The following is a 19,564-nucleotide window of genomic DNA, read 5'->3' as shown; positions in this document are numbered from 1 at the left end:
GCCTCTTTCATCTCTGTTCCAAGCCTCTTTATCAGCCTCTTTTGTATACTCTAAACTCTTTAAAATGGATTCATATCCATTTTCGCAACCGGCTAACTTTGTTGACCTACTTAATAGTCAACAAGAGCCACCTTACAATGATGGCTTTCCCTCAGTGGAGCAACTCCCTGTCTTCAGCACTCAACCCGCTTCCAATTTGCACATGTATATTTATGTCTGAATGGCTATTTCATGTATGATGTTTCAGGGAATATTTGGGAAGCGTATGCAAACAGCAATGCTGAGTCAGGGATGCGTTGGACTCAACTATTTTCTGACTCAGGGAATCGTTTGAGTGGACAATAAAGCAGTCCACTATATGTCTTTTAGTACTCTTTTGTTGTAGACCACAAATGAATTGTAATTTTTTTTTTGAATCAATTGAGTGTAACCGAGACAATGCTATAAAGAATTGTCTATAAATTGTGAGGGAAACCATTCATCAAGTTAGGAAAACACCACCCTCATAGTTCTTGCTTTCTCCTTCTATTCTACGTTTTCCAAGTTTGTCCTTCTATTCTACTTCTTCCAAGTGTATTTTTTTACAACTCATTCACCAAAACCCTTTTTTAACATATTTTATAACCGGTCAATTGGAGTATGATGGCATCATCATCAAATAACCCTAATGATAACACAGAAGATAACCAAAACGATGGTTATGGTGAGCAAAATATGGAGATGGGCAACTATATGGGCAAAAGGTTCGAGCAATATTTTCAGCAATCTTTCCAAAATATGTTCAACAGTTATGGAGAGGATCAAGAGTCAAGCAGACCTAAACAAAGAAGGGCTTATGTTGAAAGAGATCGTCAGGAAGGCCACAATCGTCTGTGGAACGATTATTTCAGTGATATTCCTACATATCCTACAACTTATTTCAGACGGAGGTTTAGGATGAACAAGTCTTTGTTTGTCCGTATTGTCGAAAAACTTTCCAATGAGGTTAGATTCTTTCGTCAGAAGAGAGATGCTTTGGGGAAACCAGGACTCTCCGCACTACAGAAGTGTACAGCTGCAATCCGTCTCTTGGCGTATGGTGCTGCAGCTGATACGGTCGATGAGTATCTTAGGCTTGGTGAAACAACAGCTCGGTCATGCTTGGAAAATTTTGTTGATTCAATAATCACTTTGTACGGGGATGAGTATCTGCGGAGACCAACACAGGAGGATCTAAACCGTTTGCTATACGTTGGAGAAGAACACGGATTCCCGGGAATGATAGGAAGCATAGACTGCATGCATTGGGAGTGGAAGAACTGTCCAACCGCTTGGAAAGGACAATATACTCGTGGGACAGGGAAACCAACTATTGTTTTAGAGGCCGTCGCTTCATATGACCTATGGATTTGGCATGCCTTTTTTGGATCTCCAGGTACACTAAACGATATAAATGTTCTAGACCGTTCACCTGTATTTGATGATATCTTACAAGGTAGAGCCCAGGAAGTAAATTTTTCTGTCAACGGAAGACATTACAATCTGGCATACTATCTCACCGATGGTATATATCCAAATTGGGCAGCGTTCATAAAATCAATTCCACTTCCACAAGGTGAGAAAGCTACTTTATTTGCTGAGCGTCAGGAATCCGTTCGAAAAGATGTCGAACGTGCTTTTGGAGTCTTGCAATCTCGGTTTGCAATTGTTAAAAACCCAGCTCTTTTCTGGGATAAAGCTAAAATAGGCAAAATTATCCGAGCTTGTATCATCCTCCATAATATGATAGTTGAAGACGAGAGAGATGCACGCATGCAATATAATTTTTCAGAATTTCAACAAGGAGAAGGAACTAGTAGTTCACAAGAAGCTCAGTCGTACTCAACAACTATGGCAACAAATATTCGAAATCTGATGGATAATCGGTTGAGAGTTCGTGATAAAAAAATACATGATCGGTTACAAGCAGATTTGTTGGAGCATATCTGGCAAAAATTTGGATTCACTCAAAATATTACTTAAGTTTTTCATTAAATTTGTATGTTTTATGTTTATTTTCCCTATTTCAAGGTATTACATGAGTTTTATTAAATAAAATGTACTTCTTATTAAAATATTTTTTTTTCTTAAATAAAATTTTATTTCTAGAGACCTACATACGTCTCTCCCATTGCACACACTACAAATGAGGGTTTCTACACCCAGTTTCTAAATCCACTTTATCATCACATATTAATAAAAAATTAATTTAGAGACTCATGATGGTTTCTACATTGAGGATACCCTTAAAACTTGCTTTAAATAAGCTGTTGGACGATCCACTACTGCCAAAAATGAAAAGAAAAGTGGACACGGTCTTATTAATTTCATGCGTTAGTCAATTTGGGAATTGGATGGTTATTTTGCTTCTTTTAAAAAGTTTTTTTTTTATATTTAGAAAAGAATTAAATATGAAACATTAATATCTGAAACGAAAGAGAAAGAGTTTTACTCTTTCTTTTATGTAAAAAAAGAAATGAAAGAAAGTAAAATTTACTTTCATCTAGAAAAACTTGAGTGAAAATAATGATATGATGAGATTTTTTTTTCATTTAAAAAGAAAATTTACATTCAATGGTAACTTAAAGGTAACTAGTTTACAATTATTTTAGTTACGTTAAGAATCGATATTATAGTACATCTAAATCATTTTTTCTGTTATTTATTTCGAGATTGAGTTTAACTTTCCTTTTTGTTTTGTAAATACATTGTATTTTTTTTTCCAAAACCTTCTAGTTTAAAACTTTTAAATTTACACCAACGTTCAATATTTTTGTTTAACAACTTTTAAACATTTTCTTCAATTGAAAAATTAAACAGTATAGGGATCGAAATTATGATCATTCATTTCACAAATTCCATTTAAACTATTAACGGAGCTTAGAGATGCCGTATCTTACCAATATTGGTTTGTCCAATTTTCTTTGACCAATTTTAATTGGTTTGCCCATGAAAAAGAAAAAAACTTAAATGGTTTTTAAATATTGACTACAAGAACATTTAGTCGTCTAAACTGGTTAGAAGATAATTTGAAATTGACTTGTATCTCTTATTAAGATTGACTTTCGTAACGAGCACAAGTACAACACTACATTTGGTGCCTTTGATCTTTTTTTTTTGTTTTTTTCCTCCAGTGGTAATATTGATCTGAATGCAGACTCAAACAAAAAAAATCAAACATAAACATAACTAAAACTAAAGATACGATACAACAACTCATACTAAACCGAAAAACCAAAATCAACGAAATGTGATTTTGTTCTATTCATATATATATATATATATATAAATAATACTAGTAAAGAAAAGTAAAAAGTAACAAAGGAACAGTAATTGAGAAAAAAAAGTAAAAGTAAAAAAAAAGGTTGGTATTAGAATTTGGAGACACGTGTAGGAATCAAGTGGAATAGAAGGTATGAAAAGAGGAGTCTTCCTTTGTACGCATGTCCGTAATGATCCAACTTGCTAGACGGGAAAGCACAGCTAGCCATAGGAATCAGGCATTGAATATTGGAAAAAGAAAATCCGGTGGGTTTTTATCGTGAGCTCAATGCTGCTGGTGAATTAAAGGACAACCAATGCTTTCCTTTTATCCCCCAAGCTATTACTACATACAAAAATTAAATTTTGGTACGCATATAAATAACGTATTAACGTATAAGGTCAGACTGACGATCAGTAACATTTGATCCGTTTCCATATACACTGTTGTTTTAGAATAAATTTTGTTTTTAAATAATTGTCATTTTATATTGTCAACTTGATTTTTTTCAAACTATTTTCCAAATTTACTCTTTACCCAAAAAGATAAATTGCTTTTATTTTTTAGATTATTTTAATCAATCATAGATATTAACTAGATAAATTGCTTTTGTTTTTTTAGATTATTTCACAGTATAGTCAGTGAAATACATCAAAAAGACAATTTTTATTATATGTAAATAATATGAAAATAGTGATTATTTTAGATTATTTTAATTAGAATTTTGAAATTAATTGTTTGATCTACGATGATGAGTTTAGATAATAATTTCTCTGTTGTGTTGGTCTTGACACAGAAACGAGGACTCAAAACTTGTACAAAAGATTGTTCAAAATGTTTGTGATAAGATATACTCAGAGTCAGAGCCAGCAGACAAAACAAGTGAATTTGTTGGGATAAGTTTCCATAAGAAATGCATGAAGTCTCTCTTATCAGTGGAGACTAAAGATGTCCAAATGGTAGGAGTCTGGGGTATGGGATGCAGAGGGAAAACAACCATTGCTAAGTATGTATTCGATGACATCTCGAGTCAGTTCCCTGCTCGTTGCTTTGTAGAAAACGTGAAAACTGATTCCCAAAAACATGGTGCATCACATTTGTGGAAGCAGATCATGTCTGATATCTTCCCCAAAACAGATCATGTATGAAATCGACCCATTGATAATACCGTATTTTGACCACTTTTATGGATCGTTTTGAAATACTTTTTCTATGTTTTTAATTGCTTTTAAGTACGTTTATTACGTTTTTCTAGTATTTGTAGTTCCAAGACTATTTTCAGGAAACTTAGGGAAAAACTTAACAAAATGGATAGAAAACCAGATTTCAGCTCAGAGTCAAACCGTCAGAAGTTCACCCTTGATTGAAGGCTTTTTCACCGTCTGATCCAGCTCAAATTTGGAGACCTTAAATATGGAAGTATCAGCTTTCCAGTGCACTTTACAGCTTGGCAATCCAACGGTTCAATCAAAAGATACGCGAAGAGCAAGATGTCTCGTAAACCAGCCGGCAAGCACTTCACCCGCGGCCAACAAGCAATTTCCCGCGGTCAGAAGCATCCCGACCGCGGCAAACCACTCATTCCCCACGGTCAGAGCACTCCCGACCGCGGCCATCAACCTCCGAGCCCAAAAAGCCCATTTCTGAAGCCCACATTTGGAGAAACCCTAAGTGACGCCCAGAGAGGTCTTGAGCACTAGAAATACATGTCTTAGGAACCCTAAACGAAAAAAAACCTAATCACCACCGAATTATTTACTTCATATTTTTATTGTTTTTGCTTTAGCTATTAGGGAGAGAGAGATTTGTTCTCTTGAACCCTTGTTCTTTCTTTTTCAATTTCGGTTTCTATTCCACTTCTTAATACTATGTTTTTGATTTCGTTCATTATGTCTGAGTAGTTCTATTGTTGGGATTAAGGGATTTTTGATGGGGATTTATATGTTCGATTAGGATTCCATGAGCTTTTGAGCCGAATCTTAGAACTTTTTCTTCTGAATTCGTTTTTACTGCATGAGAGTAGAGTCATGAACTACAATCTGATCCAGATGCTTGGTGACACGAAAGTGTTCATCAGGTATCAGATCTAGTTTGAGAGAGCAAAACAAACATAGGAGTGGAAACCTACCTATGGGCGATTTGTGAATTAGGACGAGTCTTAAACATAATGCATCTCTTCTCTTCCAGGGCCAGAGTGGAAACCTACTGGTCAGGGTTGAGAGAGATAGTTGTCTATGATCACGACAGTGGCGTATTCATACGTCCGTGACTCCAGTTCGAAAAGTTTAAGCTAAGATCTTATCAAATTTTCTCTCTAGCAATGTTTTGAATCGTTCGTACCCCTAAGAAAACTTCCCTGAACCCCAACGCTTTCTTTCCCATTGATTTTCACCGATTTTCTTCAAGCTTTAGTTCAATATTGTCTTTCCTTTTTAGTTCATTTTCATTTAAGCAATTAGATATCTGTTTTTTACATTTTTAGTTATTTTCGTTAAGTTTAGTTATTACGTCATTTAATTCTCGTATTCTCTTTTAATATTTCGTTTTTACATTTTAAACACACTACCAAACCCCCACAAAACCGTTTTGGTTCTAGACTTCCTTACTTAATACTTATTTCAAAGGCTTTTTGCAGGAAAAGATCCTCCTTCCCTGTGGATTTGATCCCTAAGTACTACAATCGATCAGCTGTGCACTTGCGGCTATTGATTTCAATTAGGGTAAAACTTGACACACCCTCTCAACACACGACAGCACACATCACCCATCAAACTTGAAGAGCCGAACAGAGTATTTCAGCAAAGCTTTTGAGAAGCATGAGCTGAGATTTGGTAAGGAGACGGTGAGTAGATGGAGAAGTGCCTTGGCTACAGTTGGTAACATCTCTGGCTGGGATTCCAAATGCAGGTTTATTGTCTTTTCTTTAAAATTATCTCAAATTCGATTCTTGAAACTGGCTGCTTGATCTACGCTGATAGAATTTATATAGTATCTCTAATGTTGTGCTGTGATTGACGCAGGAACAAGGACTCAAAGCTTGTACAGAATGTTGTTCAAGATCTTTGTGACAGGTTATATTCAGAGCCAGAGCCATCAGACGAAACAACTGAATTGGATTGGGGGCTGAATTACCACAAGAACTTCATAGAAGATCTCTTATCAATGAACTCTGAAGATGTTCAATTAATGGTAGGAGTCTGGGGTAAAGGAGGTAGAGGGAAAACCACCATCGCTAAGCATATCTTCGATGGCCTTTCGAGTCAGTTTCCTGCTCGTTGCTTCTTAAAAGACGTGATAGGTGAACTCCAAAGACATGGTGTATCACATTTGCGGAGGCAGATCATGTCTGAGGCTTTCCCTAAATCCCTTTTGAATGCACTGTGCATTAGCTCTAATGCAATGAAGCGAAGGTTACGTGGCAAGAAGGTTCTTCTCGTTCTTGATGGTGTCGATGACGTTCAACAACTGCAAGAATTGGCTGGGAAGTGCGAGTGGTTTGGACCAGGAAGCAGGATCATTATAACTACAAGGGACAAGCGTTTGTTAGATGAGCACTCTGTGGAAGGCATTCACCAAGTGCTTCCACCTATTCCCAAAGAAATTGAGTTTTGGTGTGATACAATTATGGACATATTTGATTATTATGAAAGAAGACAAGCTAGGTTTCATCCGGCTTGTATAGGAACAACAATGGAGGCAGCTAAAAACCTCAATCACTTCTACTGCAAAGAATATGACCCAGGAGTTGGAGAACTCTGATAAAACTCCATAGAAAAGCGTCTCTCTAATTATTATTCAATTACCTTATTCAAACAACAATTTTCTTATTTTTAAAAAGGAATTGTTGATCGAAAAAAAAGAAAAAATGTTCCTTTTTTTGTGGCTAAAATATAAAAAAATGAAAAAGTAATCGTTTCTTTATTTTGTTTCGAGGCAGAATCTACAGAACATTGATATGAATTCTCTGTATATGTATTGAATCGAGAAGTGTTTACAAAAAAATATCAGTGTGTCATAACGACCTGTACCAGAATCTCATAACGATTCCTCTAACCTCATAATGCTCTACAACAAACTCAGATAAAGCACAAAAAGATACAAAATATCTCATCCTATATTCATATCTCCCGATCTTGAACACTTCTCTTTCTTTTCACGGCAGCAGTTACTCAAGTTCTCACGTTTAGACTCGTAAAGCCTTCTTCCGATATTGACATGAAAACAACAATCATGCTTTCTGCTCAAATGCTATAAAACTTTGATTAGTAGTAGAAAAGAACCAGTTTCCCTTACTATTTGTCTTTGCTTTTCAAGCTCTTTCTGTTCCCATGAGTCTTGTACTGCTCAAGCATAGTTAAAACTCGGACCTGAAGAACAGAGCTTGATTTTGTGTAAAAGATGTTGATTTGTAAGTATGATTAACAGAGTCATTGATCAGTAAAGATACTTACACCAGCGTATAAGAATTTGTGGCCTCTTTCATCCTCCCAAGCAGTGACTTTAGCAGTCAAATCCTCCACCATCCCAGACAGTTTGTCAACAAGAATCTGGGTTTCTTCTGCATGATTCATCGTAAGATGAGCAGCACGTAGAGCCTGTGTAACACAGTGAAAAGTATGAGAAAGGAAGGTGAATAGAGAAAGCACATCATACACCGAAAAACGATCACCAACCTGAATAAGATGACCAGTGATGTCGTTGAAGTCATTCGGACCACCTCCACTCATTCCATTCACATTCTATGTCATAACTGGTTATCCAAACCGTCTCCAACTTCCCTAGGATCTTTCCGTGAACAGAAGCCAATATAAGGTGCCATCATCATAGTCCGGTGTACTATACTTTCGGAGCTGGAATCTACCAACTGGTGGCAGAGGTAACAGAGACCATAAGGATACAGTAATTCTTCCTCCCAAACTTCTTTCACCATTACGGATCCAGATCTCGCCTGGTCTTGTGTTATCAGAAATGAAAACTCATGCCCGAGATGATTCACCTTCCACAGGGATGAAATCAAGTTCAACTGTATTCCATGGGAATTCATTTAGTATGTCGGTATCCGTATTCCACAATGTCAGTATGCCACAATACTCATGAACAGACTTCAAGGCAAACACTTTTTGGCTGCTCAGATCTTGCACTTTCAAATCCATGCCGTCAACTACAACTACAGCTCCTGCATTATCTTCCTTGGTGATTCCTAAGTATTGATCATGCTCAGTAGAGCAATAGGGTTTGTCTCCCCTCTGACAATCCCACAGCTGGCACTGTTCTATTGTACGCTTTGGAAACACTTTCACAGCAAGATATCCATTTTCTGTCAACAAGTTAAAACAAAAGCATTACAAAAACCACCATAGAAACAAGAAAGATTTGGTTGTCTGATAATAGAAACTAGTACACCGCTTGGCATCAGAAGATTTGACTAAAAAATACTTTTAGATATAATAACCCTCTAGATTTAGCGTATACGAAGAGATGAGAAGCAACAAAGTAACATACCGTCAGAAGTAAAATCAACATGACTGTTATTCTTTTTTCTTCTGCAGCAGAAAAAGAAGAAATTATCATTAATTTCTATTAACCAAGAAAAAGAAGAAATCATCTTCAATCATCATCAATCATCATCATCATCATCAATCATCATCAATTTCTGTTGGAATCTTCCGATTTCATGGATTTAGACACAAGAAAAACCACAAAAAAAACTGTAAGTAAACGAGTGTTAGGGTTAGGGATTCAGAGGGATACCGACATTGGATCTGAATGAGAAGAGCGATTGATCTGATAGCGAAGAGCGATTGATTTGATAGCGAAGAGTGATGGATCTGGTTTAAGGATCTTGTTCGAATTGGCTGAGCAGATCTTGCTTTGAACCCTACGACGTTGTGCGATCAAAGAAGATATGTTTAATCCCCAAATTCTGGAAGAAGAAGATCATCATCAAAGCAGAAAAAGAAGAAGATCATCATCAATTTCTATTATCCACAGCTCTAGCGAAGTTGGAATCGTTAGACACAAGAAAAAAAAACTGTCAGTAAACGAGTGTTAGGGTTAGGGATTCATAGGGATACCTAGTTGCATCATAGTGAACCCAATTGCCTACTAAAGAGATTGATGAAACGGTCGAGAAACCATTATGGAACCGCTTAATTTCCACTTCGAGACTGAAAAGACCATTCCAATGGAAGAACGGTTGAAACAATCCGGCGAATCGTGGATCACTGGAAATAACGATAGGATCACCCCAAAAATTGTCCTCAGAAACATTTTGTTATCTTGATCTTGATCTTATTTTTTAACGAAATTTGGAATCTTTATCTTATATTACTAAAGCACAAGTCATTGTACCAATTACATGGTGGTCTGTGGCCTGTACTTACATTTAAAATTAAAAAAAAACTATGAAACGGTTTCACGAAAAAAACCCATGACCCACGATTATTCTTCTTCATCCACAATCAATCGTAGCATCGGGATTAAATGGTGAAGTGATAAGTGGTAAGAATTTTATCCTGTTGCTGTTCGTGCATTATTGCATATTGCACAAAATCTGATTCCAGTATCTTGCTGTTTATTATTGCAATTTGTTTATGGGTTTTGCTCTTGGTCTCTGGGTTTTTCCAAATTCTCAGTTTTCGGACGAGAAGCGTAATGGAAATGGATTAGAAGATAAAGATCATTTAGGGTCTATTCGTGCGAAAGTGCGAGATCTGGATTAAGGTAATTCTGGATTTGCCTAGCTTGAAGAGCGAAATTGCAAAATGTATTACAATTGTTTTTATAACTGAAATTTTGGATGATTTGTTGAAATTTTCCTGCTTTTCTTTTATATTTTTGCTACAGATACTAAAAACCAGTAAACTGCAATTTGATAAAGACACTGGAGCCGTTCAGAAATCAAATCGTATTAGCGAACAGATGTCTGGAGTATTTGAGATGCTTGTGGCTCTTGATGCTGAAAGTTTAGGAAGGGTAGTGTCGTAGTGATAGAGAAAGAAGTTTTGGCTACAGATATGAAACCTTCTGCAGTTCTTAAGACGAGTATATGTTGGCCTAAAGCTAAGTCAATTTCTAGTTTCGCCGGATGATGTTTTGGATTGGCGCCACAACAAAGAGGGAAGGGTTGAGGTGTTAGTATCGTGGAAGAGTCACCAAGAGGACTTTCTGATGGCGTTTCATAGAATAGCAGCCTATTGAAACCAAGGGAGATATTTTTGATTGCAAGATCATTCTCAAAGGGGGGGGGGGGTATTGATAGACCCGTGAATGTATATAGAAGAAGAGAAAAGAAGGATCATATGGGAGTAGTCGTTGAAGAAATAGAGGATACACGTGGACAAAGCGAATGAAGACACGAGTGGAGGAGTGAAAGTATAAATAGAAGATACAGTTAGGAGATAGTTATGCACCTTGTATGTTGTTAAGCGATATGAGCTTGAGTATTCTGTTACAATCGCTATAAGATTGTAAAGAATACAGATACAGATACATTGTGTAATTCTTCATATTCAATAAAGTGATTCTTTCTGGAGAGATTCGATCTTGAATCTATCAGAATGTTAATCTCTTAATCTTACTAGCTATGGAGTCAGCTGCGAAGAGAAAAGCAATTACGGAGAATGAAGAAGACGAGTACGATATCGCAGCGATGAAGTCACTTTAACAATGTTGCTATGCCCTCCAATGATTTAGTTTTGAATTGTTTATTCATTCACAGAGCAAATTGCAGAATCTGGTATTGTCAATGGCTAAATCTGCATAATTCTATCTATATATAACATTTTGGTCGGTAAAAACACAGATTTTTAAATCCAATGGTTTGAAATATTGTTTTTGATTGTTTTGTTTCAACACATTCACTTTCAATTTTATGTGCATTTATTCATCAGTTGATATCAGTTGTGTTGTTCCAACTCTTAAAAATGTGTGAACAAAATAATATTCTATCTTGATGGAAATAATCATTCAAATGAAAGCAAAATTGACCCGTGCAATACTAGTAGAAAAATAAAACTAAAACAATGTTATCTTTTGAAGTCACGTGATCAATTTGGGAGGGAAATGTTTAACTGTTACTGTATCAGCAATTCAGAACCGTTCATTTTTTACACGTAGAACCATTCTGATTAACGTTTATGCCGAACCTAGAAAATTGGGCCTGTTTGCATTTCTAATCCATTGAGAAACTGGTTTAACTTGGTTCACTCCACTGAAATTACTAGGCTTGAGCATATTAATCGAACTCGAAAAACCCGATCCGAACCGAACCGAAAAATAGGGACGGATCGGATTCAGTTTTAATGTTAAAACCAAATGGTTCTTGCATAAAATTATTTTGGTTTACAGTTTGGTTCGGGTCTAAACCGAGAACCATTTGGTTACCTAAAAGGCTAAAACTAAGTACTACATGACATAATTAGCAACTGTTGATAATGAAGTGTTTAAACTGGTTTTTTACATTCCGATGCTATTCTCCAGTACTTTCAAAACCCGAAAAAACAAATCAAGTGTTCTTAAAACATAAATTCAAAGCACCAAAATGAAATGAAATCATTATAATGTAATATTCTATTTATTCACATTACTATTTTGATTTTGGAATAATACACGACTTAATTTAAAACTATTGTTAATTAAGTGTTTGAATGGTTTTTTTACATTTGTCAATTCCATCAGCCATTATATGACCGATGCTATTCTCCAGAATTTCCAAGAAACAAAAAACAAATCAAGTCTTCATAAAACATAAATGCAAAACACCAAAATGAAATGAAATCATTGTTCTCTTGTTTTTATTAATCTTCTTCTTCGTCAACTAATGGAAAGCTGCTTATTATTGGTTGATCTTTCTTTTTTGTTCATGAAGAACCTCAATTCAGTTTTAATATAATCTGGAGCATATGTAGTAACCATTGTTTTTCTCTCTTTACAGGTTTGATGGTTTGGACTTTAGAAGTTGGAACTGATTTTATAAGAAATAGAGTCATGAGTAATGAATCTGAAAACCTGATAATACAATGGCTTTTGTTACTTGTCTTTTGTGTTATGTTTGTCACTTCTTCTCTAGTGTTATGGATTTGAATTTGTCTTTTGGATTGGGAAATAATTCTCTTGTTTTGAATTTTTGATTTAATATTTTCTGACTATTGTGTTCTAGCTTCTGAATATTAAACATTTCAACTTGATTTGGTTTGTACCTTTTTTTCTCAGGATATTTCAGATTGGTGAGTAAGTCGGGTAAAATTAGAACCGAAAAATTGTTTTCAGTTAGTTTAAAATTCTAAAACCGAACCAAATCCAAATAGATCTGAACCGAACTGAACCAAATTTTTTTGGATCTAATACGGGTCCAATCACCTTACACTTCAGTTACCCAAAAACAGAAGAACTGATCGAAACCCAAACTGTGGAACCGTATGCCCAGGCCTAGAAATCACCTTATTCAAACAACAATTTCCTTATTTTTAAAAGGAATCGTTGATCGAAAAAAAAAGATAAGAAATGTTCTTTTTTTGTGTGGCTAAAATATGGAAAACAGTAAAAAGCAATCGTTTTGGTATGGTTTGAAGGAGACTGTTTGGAATAGGTGAATCTGATTAACCATCAAGAAGACAGCACAGAAATAAATATATATTCTTTTGTCTTGAATCTGATTAACCGTCTCTCTCTTGTCTCTTTTTCTTATTCACAAAGGAATATATATATATATATATATATATATATTTTTATGTTTCTTGTTAAAACAGAAAATATTGATCGACTCTGAAAATTAGAGCTTCTAAGATACACAGACGCATGAATTCATAACTCAATCTCTCTCGATTCTAAATCTTATCATTGATTGTTTCCAAAGAAAAAATCGTGCCAACAATGTCGATGAAGATTGCTTTGAAGAGCTCCAATGGTGAATCGTTAGAGATGGACAAAGCGATCTCACTCCAATCGCAGACAATAACTCACTTATCGTCGACAAAGAAGGCTTTGAAGAGCTCCGATGGTGAATTGTTAGGGATCGAAGAAGCAATCGCAGACAAGAACTCACTTGATGTCGATGAAGATTGCATTAAAGAACTCCGATGGTGAATCCTTTGTGATGGACGAAGCGATCTCACATCAATCGCAGGCTAGAACTCACCTGAGTTTCAGGAATTCTATAAACAGAGTATTCGCTTTGCAATCCGGTTTACCTACCAAGAAATTATCTCTAAAATATCACATTGAAGAAGACAGCGAAATTGCTTATGTGTGCCCCTGGATATGTTATGCCGTTGAGCAAGGTGTTTTGGAGCTGAAGGTAACTATAAAGATGACTCACAGTCAACTCTCTCTGCCCTGTGAGCTCTTCACGAGCAAGACGCTGGTTAAACTGACACTAGGAACCGGAATCAATCTTGCAAAACTTCCTCCAGATGTGTCCCTTCCAGCGCTCAAGAGTCTCTTCATCGATTCAATCCTTTTTTGTAGAAGAAGATCTGTGCAATGTGCTTCTTTCTGGTTGTCCAGTGCTCGAAGAGTTGTTTGTGCGTCACGAGGACTATATCGGGAGCCCATTCTACATATCGAATAAGATCATCAAGAAACTATCAGTTCACTATGATTATGAGTCTGAATTTGATATTACGATGCCTTGTATGTCATTTGACGCCCCAAGTCTTGTCTCCCTGGACTACTCTGATTTGGCCTTGTCTGAGTACCCACAAGTTAACTTGGAGTCCCTTGTCAAAGCTAGGCTGGATATTTGTTATTCTAATATGATCGAGAGGCCAGATGTATCGAGTCTTGTTACAGGGATAAGCAACGTCGAGACTCTGCATCTTTCTCCCGCTTCTTCTGATGTAAGTTCACCACTTTCTTTCTAACTAACTAACTAACTTTTAGAAAGCTTGGACATTCTTAAAAAGTAAGTGTGTGTGTGTTTCAGGTGATTTCTCGATGTGTTGGACATGGACTACTTCTACCGTTGTTCGACAATCTGGTTAATTTGTCTTTTGGGAGTAAGAATAAACGAGGTTGGAAACTGCTGCCATATCTGCTTCGGCAGTCTCCAAAGCTTGAAACTCTAATCATCCAGGTATATTCAATAAGCAAAAACCCTCCTCTGAACAAATATATATATCTATAGACGAACTTAGTGGTTGATCATTTTTGCATACAATTTTTTTTTGCTTTCCTCAGGATTTGAATGCTTACACAGACGATGTCTCCTTGCCTCCCAACCAAATGAAGGTGTTGCATATTCTTGGTTATCGAAGAACTGCACAAGAGTTGGAACAGTTGAAAAGTTTGCTGACGGAATTCGAATGCATTGAATTTGTTCAAGTGGATGTTAGCGAAGAGGACGACGGCATAATATTGCAAGCCACAAAGGATCTAATGATGCTTCCCGGAGTTTCAGTTTCATCCAAGTGCCACATCAAAATCACACATTGTGCCTCCTAGTTTATTCATATTAGTGTGTGTATATTATTATCCTTTTCAAGTCTAAACTTATTAAGGCAGAATTACAACAATCTTTTTCATTTCAACTACAACCGTTTTTCAAATTTGTTGTTTTTTCCTCTTCTTTCTTGCATTATTCCTTGTATTCATCAAATTTGAAGCGGGGAAACCATATATTGCACATCGTTTTGTTCCTCTTTTTGTTTTACACAATTTTCATATGGGATTGTAAGATTATTGATTTGTAATATCGTTTATCGTGGTGGAGAAAAGTTATGGTCTCGGTGCTGGTCCTGGAGATGATTTATGTAGTTGGGTACTATTGGTTTAGCGATATAAAACAAAAAAAAAACATTAGGCACAGGGTTTAAACTATGAAGTATGTGATTTCATTAAAGTAATATAAGCACATTTTTTCTTTGAATAGTTGTCTCGTATGCTGTCGATTGTTTTTATTTGAGGAATCGTCTTGCGTTGAAATGAAGTTGTTTTCTTTTAAACTACTTGCAGGCATCAACATTCATTAAAATAAGTTAATATGCATGCATCCATTGCAATTCGCTTCGGCCGAGTGGTTTAGAGCGGTGAGAGTGTGTATGCGTCTAATTATTTTTATTTTATTATATTTGATTCTTGTAGTTTTACGCTGTCGACAATTTATATTGAGTTGATTCATGTAGTTTTGCGCTGGCGACAATTTACAATATTCCAGTTGCCAGCAACAATCAACAGAAAGAAACTTAAATTTTTTTTTGTAGAAAAAAAAAAAGAATCTCTGAGAAATTGCTATCAAAGATTCAACCCATTCACTGATCTTTTGCAAGCAAACAAAATTCAGCTATAACCAAATCTGGAAAAACCCAAATGATTTCTCAGGCTATCCTTTATCCTTCTCTCTCTGGTCACTTCAATTTTAAATATTTTCTGTTGGTTTCCAAGATTTTTTAATAGTAATTTCAAGTTTTCAACCAAAAGAAAACTTCCGATGACCACATTAATGACGTTGGAATAAATGTTTTACGGTAAGTGGGATATGGCTGGGCGTTCGGACAACCAAACCCGAACTGAACCGATATATTCGGGTGGTTCGGTTATCAGATTTAATATTCATTCGGTTTTTTTTTTAAGGATTTCGGATCTGTTCGGATCAGATTATTTCGGTTTCATATCGGTTCAAATATTTCTAAAAACATCCGATTTTAATCCGAAAAAATCAGATATTGGATGTTCGGAAAGTTGTAAACTGAAAATAGTAAAAAAAAAAACCGAAATAATCTAAATAACCAAAAAACCAAATTATCCAACAAATAGCCAATATATCCAAAAATATTTCAAAAAAAAAAATGTGTTTCAATCCCAACACAAACATAAAAGATGAGTGACAATCCAAACATAAACGAAGAGTTCTAATCAAAAACAGAAACATAAAAGATGAGTTCCAATCCAAAAAATACTAAGGCAAAGAAACAAAGTTCCAATCATAAAAGAAAAACCAAATTCCAAACTTCAAACAATACATCTGATACCTGTAAACATACAAAAAAAATTATGAGAATCATTCAGCTTGAGAAGATGAGAATTTGGATAATTCAGCTTAAAAAAAGAAAATAAGAATCATTCAGCTTGAGAAGATATATATTTACATAAAACTGAGACTTGAGAAGATGAGTAGCTTGATTTGGTTGGATATCAAATTCTGTGCATGTGAACAATGAAAAAAAAAGTTAGAACACTAGAATGATATAAGTTAAATAGACGAATAATGAAAATTACCTCTCATAAACTTGTCTTCATATTCAATTCGGACATGATTTGTTCCTTTGTAACCATAGTCCAACATCATTGCATCAAAGATCTTGCTTCATCCACTGCTCTGTGCACATTAAAACCTCAACCATATAGTGAGTTAGACAAGTTTTATAGGGAGTAATGATCCTACCACATGTGCTAAAAACACTTTCCGAAGCAACATATGACACTTGCATTGCAAGGATATCTTTTGCCATTTCAGTGTATGAGGAACTTGGAAACATTGTATTTCCACCAGTCAAACACACCACATTCTGTTCTAGCCATAGTGATCGGGTTCTCAATAGGCTCCCTTAACTACCTATCTAGTTCATCTCTTGTATCATGCACTCTAGTCTCAGCTACCTTTTCCTTGTATATAGAGTCCATCCTTTCATATCTTAAACCAAGATCATCTTCAACAACTTCCATCTTATCTTGTGAGTGCCCTGAAGAGTATGTTTGATTGGATTGAGAGGATTGCGTCTGAGATGGCAGTTTTTGAGCATACCTAACACTATACTCCTCAAACATTGCACGCAGACCTATAGTCGTTGACTGATGAAGCTCTTGTGCATCAATACTTACAATCTCTCAAAACACATATCAGCCAAATCTTCTTCCTAGGATCAAATAATGAAGCTATAATCAACAGCTTTTTCAAATATTTCATTCTGTCCCAATATTTATCAAACTTCATGAACATCACATCGGCCTCACTCCTCAACTCTAAGTCTGGACTATTTCTGAGGTTCATTAGATCTTTCTCTATTGTCATTATTGTCACTTCCATAACATGCATCAACACAAAGAAGCCTCGTATGACTCAAACTGCTTGTCCACACCAAAAAGCTCTTCATATGAGTCGAATTGTCCAGTACATGCACCAACACCAAGAAGCCTTTCAGATGGCGTTGCTGTGTAAGCATTCAAAAGTTTGGAAGTAAGAGGTGAAAGAGGCTTCCTAAGCATTGGACTTTTTCCTGCAACCGAAAGGTTCTCTGATCTGAGGAGACCAAGAACCTCTGATTTTCTCTTCCCTACACATATTTGACACAAGTTTTTATAGCATTAATCTCTCTTGGTCTTTGTAAAACCAAAATCTTTTGTTATTATTATGTACCTAAAGGAGTTGGAAGAGTTGAATTTTTGCTGCTACTAGTAGTGTTCTCGTCACAGTAAGCCTTCTCAAGCTTCAAGCTTTGATGAAGCATGGCTCCACCAAGAGAGAGTTTTCTGTTCACAGCAGCAGTTACTCCAGTTATCACTGGTTTCGTTCCCCTTTTGTTTGGGCTAGGTTTAGACCCGTAAAGCGCTTCTTGTTCTGTTATGAGTTGTCCATGGAGTTTCTTCCGATCCTGACATGAAAACAACAATCATGCTTTCTGCTCAAATGCTTAAAACTTTGATTAGTAGTAGCAAAGAGCCAGTTTCCCTTAATCTTTGTCTCTGCTTTTCAAGTTCTTTCTCTTCCCATAGAGTCTTGTACTGCTCAAGCATAGTTGAAACTCGAACCTGAAGAACGGAGCTTGATTTTGTGTAAAGTAAGTATGATTAACAGAGTATCAGTAAAGATACTTACACCAGCGTATAAGAATTCGTGGCCTCTTTCGCTTATGATGTGCTTTCTCTATTCACCTTCCTTTCTCATACTAACAACTGTGTTAAACAGGCTCTACAGGCTGCTCATCTTACGATGAATCATGCAGAAGAATCCCAGATTCTTGTCGACAAACTTTCTGGGATGGTGGAGGATTTGACTGCTAAAGTCACTGCTTGGGAGGATGAATCGTTTTCTAGATGAATATTTAAATAATAATTAATATAGAGAGACATTACAATGTTACATATATATATAATAACGTGAGAAAGGTATCAATTTGGTTAAACAAAATAAAAAGTAAAAATCCTCAACGATGAAGAGCCAATCTCAGATCTCTCAAGAGGAACATGCATGTCTCCAACTGTGACAAACTCTCACCATCACCGTCGTGCACGATCACGGAGTTTGATCTAGATCACGAACGCACCAATTGTTAAGATTGAAGATCCAAACTCTATAAATTCACTATTGGATCTTCTCTCTTGAAAACTCTCCTATTATTGATAATATGATAACTTAGATCACATAAGTATCAAAAGATTCCAAGTTTAACCTTGTGGAAATTGGTCGATAGAGAGGTGGAATGGAAGGATATAGAAGTTGATTGATTCTCTCAATCTTGACAGCTTTTGTAAGCATCAAATCAGCCAAATATGGTAAGTTGTGATGATGCTTGAGTCTTGACAGCTTTGGCGTGAAGGTGTGATGTCTTGGGACGTCTAGATTAATTGCAAAAGTCTCCAAAACGTAGCAGCTTAGCAGAAGGAACCATTGAAGAATCACGAAATGTAAACACATTGTATGCACTCGGGTCCAAATAAGGTAAGTGAGTCTTTGAGTGATCCTAACTTATCCTGTAAGATTTGGTGGATCTTGTGACGTCTAGTAGATACTCTTGTTGATGGAGAATGTCTCCTGGACGCCAAAGATACGTTTGAAGTCTCCCAAGCCTGGAATGTTCCAAATAAGGCAAGCCGAAGATTCTCTGGTTTAGAAATTGAATCATTTTCAAACGAAAACCAATATGGGAATGGAATCCATTTTTCGTTGTGCCTCTGATGAGTCAAGAGTCCATACCAAGTCGTTTCATAGCTTAAATATTCCTGGGCCGGTCGAAATCCTCAATTGAATACCCATATGTCCAAAACAGGTAAGTTCAGAATCACCTGACTTGAGAATTGAAATATATCTCCTTTCATGCGAGCTTATATTGGGATAATTACACTTCCAGGCGTGCTCTAAATGAGCTGAGACTGTTCTCTAAGTGGGTTCATACCCTAAATCATTTTGGTTGAGAATGCATCGAAGAATGGGCATAGGTCTGTATCGGCTTCAATAGCACGATAGTAAGGAATCACCCGGTTTGTAAATTTGATTCCGGTTTGGTCCAAGCTGATTTGGGATCCAATTCCGATTCTCCGTGAGTCTCTGATGAGTTGAGTTTCTGAAAC

The 19,564-nt window shown here is 36.1% G+C and overlaps 1 protein-coding gene and 1 pseudogene across 1 annotated transcript; both read left to right on the top strand.

Annotated features, from left to right (window-relative positions):
- Positions 1-642: 642 nt before the first annotated feature.
- On the top strand, positions 643-2,001 carry LOC112082005 (putative nuclease HARBI1). The gene has a single exon (XM_024149088.1). The coding sequence runs from the start codon at positions 643-645 to the stop codon at positions 1,999-2,001; it is 1,359 nt and encodes a 452-aa protein (XP_024004856.1).
- An 11,333-nt stretch (positions 2,002-13,334) lies between these two features.
- Positions 13,335-14,809, top strand: LOC18029313 (annotated as a pseudogene).
- The last annotated feature ends 4,755 nt before the right edge of the window (positions 14,810-19,564 follow it).

Source organism: Eutrema salsugineum, unplaced genomic scaffold (assembly GCF_000478725.1).
Source record: "Eutrema salsugineum unplaced genomic scaffold, Eutsalg1_0 scaffold_1, whole genome shotgun sequence".
Taxonomy (NCBI): Eukaryota; Viridiplantae; Streptophyta; class Magnoliopsida; order Brassicales; family Brassicaceae; genus Eutrema; species Eutrema salsugineum.
The sequence above is the reverse complement of the archived record's forward strand: the minus strand, read 5'-3'. Positions and strand labels throughout refer to the sequence as shown.